Source organism: Juglans microcarpa x Juglans regia, chromosome 8D, assembly GCF_004785595.1.
Source record: "Juglans microcarpa x Juglans regia isolate MS1-56 chromosome 8D, Jm3101_v1.0, whole genome shotgun sequence".
Classification (NCBI taxonomy): domain Eukaryota; kingdom Viridiplantae; phylum Streptophyta; class Magnoliopsida; order Fagales; family Juglandaceae; genus Juglans; species Juglans microcarpa x Juglans regia.
Window position 1 is genome coordinate 17,898,113 of NC_054608.1, and position 5,153 is coordinate 17,903,265.

The 5,153-nt window shown below is 42.2% G+C and overlaps 1 protein-coding gene across 1 annotated transcript; it reads right to left on the reverse strand.

Annotated features, from left to right (window-relative positions):
- Positions 1–3,543: 3,543 nt before the first annotated feature.
- Positions 3,544–4,416, reverse strand: LOC121242247. The gene has a single exon (XM_041140140.1). It carries the CDS (start codon positions 4,414–4,416, stop codon positions 3,544–3,546), a length of 873 nt encoding a protein of 290 aa, XP_040996074.1.
- Positions 4,417–5,153: the final 737 nt, after the last annotated feature.

Sequence of the window (5,153 nt, forward strand, 5' to 3'; positions counted from 1 at the left end):
GGGGTTTTTCTTTAAAATGGATTTTCTTGTCGTAAAACATATCTCCCGTCAGTGCCTTCATTTCTTCAAGAGTTCAATGCATTCATACATTATTTCTTACCACTTTCTTTGGCCGGTACACATTGTTACGCCCCGTGTGTTGGGGTTAACGGTCTTCTTTTGGACCTGGACTCCACTCGTGGCCACGAGTTGGAAATCCCTTTCAGTTAGAGGGCAGCACTAGATGTACTACCAGTACTACTTACCCGGCATTGCAATCTGCCCAGTCCTTTGGTACCCTTTTCATTCATTCATATGGTCATTACGTATTTTTATACATTAAACGTTCAGTCCTTTCCTTTTCAGTCATTTTCATTTAATAGTTCATTCATGAAAAAATGTCATTTAAAAGCATGAGGTTAAACATCATCTTTCATGGCATCCATAAAGCATCAGTTCATAGACGTTTAAAACACTTTCTTCACATCGTTTGAAGCAACGCTTAAAAGCACGAGGCATGAGCCTCACATCTCATTTCGTGAAAATACATACAATAGATACCGCATATAGTCATCAATTTACATGCATACAACTAATACTTTGGTTGCATAAAAAGGGGCTACCAAGGAGGGCCATACATAAGTATACCTTTGAACACTTGGCACGCTTTTCGTAAAACATCGTTTCATTTCCTTTCGTAAGGCATCGTAAAGAAAAGCATTTCATTTTCATTTCATATTGTTTAGAAAACTCTAGAAGAGTATGAACGTAATACTTACCTGGACTCCATGCTACTTTAATATCATGCAGTCCATTCATGTGTATGTCAGATGGCAACTTGCATGCATACACATAACCTTAGCATCATTCTTTCTCTAGTGCATAAGCAACTAAACTTAGAAAAGAACGAAACTTCATTTGAAACACTCTTCTTCTATCTCGTGCTCTTATGTGTCCATTTACTATGTTAAAACCTTCGGGGACCACTTACGGTCACTACCTCTTCCAAACACGACGTTCTACTTCGAGTGTCTTTCCACTAGAGTGAACCCGTGATTCACCTTAGAATTAAGACACTAAGACGTTCATCTTATTCTTCTTATTGACCACATTTCGACATATGATTTCGACCGGTGAAGTCACACATCCCAATCATAGACAATACACCTATCACTACCTTCATGCATCTTAGCTCATACTAAATCCTCATTCCCATTCATACACGCCACACGGCTCTAAGCCAACTCTGAGGCTTAAGCACCATGTAACCATTCTTAGGACAGATTACCCATTACATATGGTGAACCCGTTCGGCACATGTGTCTAAACAGATGCACATGTACCCTACCCCTTTATCACCTAAAACCAACATATAACACATTGATCACCCGCTTGTATAAACAAGCCCATACTCCGATACCAACCTTCTCTTAACTCGGCTAGCATGACTCTTCATGCTACTCGTCCCTCTTGATAGTTCATCCCAACACTTAACACGGCAATACTCCATTCAAAACTACACCGTCACGTCATAGCGCGAGACTACTCCCAAGTTACACCATCACCTTGTCACATCACCTAACATCCCATTACATCATTTCTTACACTAACTCACCCATCACAAGCACGACTTCTTGTTTAACCATGTCACTTCGTCACATTACCCAGTCATGCTTCCGCTCACTACTCTATCCTGCCACTTTACATATACTCCCAGCCATAAGTCAACTACACAGTGACGCTTGTCACCTCATACTACAGGCCACATGAAAACTACTTCAGGACACTGTTCCACAGTTTCCGGCACTACACATCACGCTCTATGCCCATTAACTACGCAACCATCCTTATCTTTGTGACACGCCACATGGTGCATCACTTCACCTCATGGAGTACACTCCACATGTACTCCCTTCACACACGCTGCGCCAAATCACCACTACGGCATACATACCATATGGTGCATTACTCCACCATATGTGGAGTACACTCCATATGTACTCCCTTCACATTACGCTATGCCACACTGAGTACACTCCACATGTATTCTTCCTAATCCACACAACGCCACGTCACCTATACAGCACAGTCCACAACACTACATAGCATAGTTCCCAACTACGCCTAACACTTCACATACACAGCACATCACATCACCACACTACACAGTGAACTCCACAATTACAAACAACACAGTCCACAACCTAACCAACCAACTAACATAATTAACGAGGGATAAAGGGTTATACCATCGTGGGGGTTGACCCATGCATTGTTCACTGATCGTCACAATCAATGACGTCGAAAGGGTCATACATGGCTGCTAACCCATGTCAAGTGGTTGTTTGGGTCCTTAAAGATGGCTACAGGTGTGAATCTATGCGTATGAGGGTTGGGTCGTGGTCCTGGGGTGGCGGTCTCGTGGTGGTGCCGAGGTGACACACGGCGAAGACACGGTAGCTCGTGGGGGAGTTTAGGTCGTGGGTCTCAAATAGGGGAAATGGAAGGGGGGAGCTCGGATGGTGGTTAGCTGGCCATGGAAGGCTTGAGAGGGGTACGGTGGAGCTGTGGTGGCGAGGTGGAGGCAGCACGGCAGCCTACGGTGGGGGAGCTAGGCAGCTTGGCTGGACATAGGGGTGGCTAGGGGAGGTCGCCGGTGAGGGAGGAGGCTCCTGGTGGTGTGGTGCGGTGGCCGTGGGAGGCGGAGCTCGACCGTGGGTATAGTGAACCCCGTGTGTGTGGAGGTTGCATGTGTGCGGTCTAAGGAGGAGCTAAGGCGGCTGGGTTCGGTAGATGGTGGCTAAGGAAGGCCCATGGTGGTGCTCGATGGCCGCGTACAGCGGCGCTAGGAGCTGCGCACGATGAAGCCGTGCGTGAGGAGCTACAGAGTGCGTGGGAGACAATGGCTGCGAGATGGAGGTTAGGTTCAATGGTGGGTGCTCGCCGGTGTGAGAGGGAGTCGCCGATGGTGGTGGTGAGCTGGGTGGCGCACGACGGCGCTGGGTTGGGCTAAAAGAGGTTCGGCTAGCAGAAGGGGGTGTGTGCGGCATATGCTGAAGGGAGAGAGAGGGAAAGGGAAAAGTGGTGGAGAAGGAGAGGGGGCCTGGATTTTAATCCCAACCCTTTAACTTGGGGGTCTTCAAAACGATCTAATAGTGGGCTCTAAATACTGATTTAACTTAAAAACATTGAGAGGAATTAAGATAGTATATTATTTAAACTAAACTTTAGTTTATAAAATAATATTATTTCATCATTAATAAAATGATGAAGTCTTATTTAATATCTTTGAGAGAATAAAATCATTTAATTAATTAGAGATTTCAACATAATTTAAATCCCATAATATTTTAAACAACTGAAATCATTTTAATAAAATGATATTAAAATGATTTCCTACAATTATAATATTTTTAAAGCTCTTCAAAAATATTATAATTGTCTTATTTAAAATTGGGCTTGGTTCAATAACACTGGAAATACCCCATATAAATATTTTTAGGGCATTTAAAATATTCAAGGGCTTTAAAACACTAGGCTTACTTTAGAAATCACATAATATCTTTAAAAACATGCCATCGAAATTTCGCATGCATAGTGAGACTCGCAGTTGAATTTGCTTACATCAGAAAGAATGAGCGGGGTGTTACAAATATGTCCTCCTAGCTGTAGCCCTGGACAGCTATCACGGTGAGGCCTCTTATTCTTGTTTGGTGCAGATTGTAGCGGTTGTGACTGTTGCTGGCGCTTCTTCTGATTATTATACTTGATACTCTCCAGGATAACTTCTTCAACAATAGTGGCTCGGTTCACCAGTTCAGAAAAAATTATAATCTTGAGGGCACGTACTCGATCTCTAATTCGCCAATCCAAACCACGTTCAAATTTCTTAGCTTTCTTTTCTTCATCTGGAATCAGATAATTGGCATAATGGGACAACTCCGTGAATTTGGTTGTTACCTGCTCAACAGTCATTGTTCCCTGTGTGAGGTCTATAAACTGACGTGCTCTAGACTCTCGTAAAGACTGTGGAAAGAAACGATCCAGGAATACCTCCTTAAAGCGCTCCCAAGTAATGGGGACTCCTTCCCCTAGTTCATTCTGTAAAAGTGTCCGAGTTGACTTCCACCAATTGTTAGCTAGGTCTATTAGGTTATATGCCGCATAAATCACCTTTTGATCATCAGTGCAAAATAACGCCTCAAAGATTTGCTCCAAGCGTTCGATCCAACTATCCGCATCCATAGCATTTGACCTGCCATCAAAGGTCGGGGGGTGTTGACGAGAAAATTGCTCTAACGTACAACCAACATGCGATGCCCTAGGTGCGGCATACTGACCAGTAGCCATCGATTGGAAAAACTGGGTAGCTACTGCAACCAAAGCATCTGGATTTTCATTCTGACTACATCCAGAAGTGTTCCTAGTGCCAACCATGTTCTAACGCAAAATATAATAATATTAATAACTATTTAAATAAAATAATAATAATTAACAATCAACAACAACTTCCTATTGTCATCTATTGAGAGCTATAAACACTTTAAAATATCTTACTAACTCTCAAGCGGGCCAGGAGCATCCTAGGTGATTCTTTCCAAGAGTCTGCAGAATTTCTCAAACCTGGGTTTTGATACCATTTGTAACATCCCCTTCCCTAGGGTTAAAAATGTCACGTATATACGTAACTAAAGCCAGGTAAGAGACTTACATAATTTAAAAAAAAAAAAAAAAAAACATTGTTCATTCCAAAAGAAAACTTAAGTTAAACCATTTTAAAAAACATAGTCATATCCAAGTTTCCAAACAACTAAATTAAAAAGAAATCATAAATATTGTCTAAGGTTCGTTAGTCCTCTCCTTCTAAACTTTGCCCTCCTGCTCATAGTCCTCATTCTCCTCACTTGGTGGTAAAACAATGAGATAAAACTAAAATGAGTCGGAGACTCAGTAAGAACTCACCACAATGTAAACATAATAATTGAAAGGCTTTAATAAAATTTTCGTACTGAGTGAAATTCTTGTCATATCATGCTGAATAAAATTCATGTCATATCATGCTCATGCTCATGCAATGCATGACTATCTTGACTTATCTGAATTAACTAACTAATTTGACTAGCCCACACAATTAACCCTATGTGCAAAGTTGTATACCAGCCCCACATCCCGCT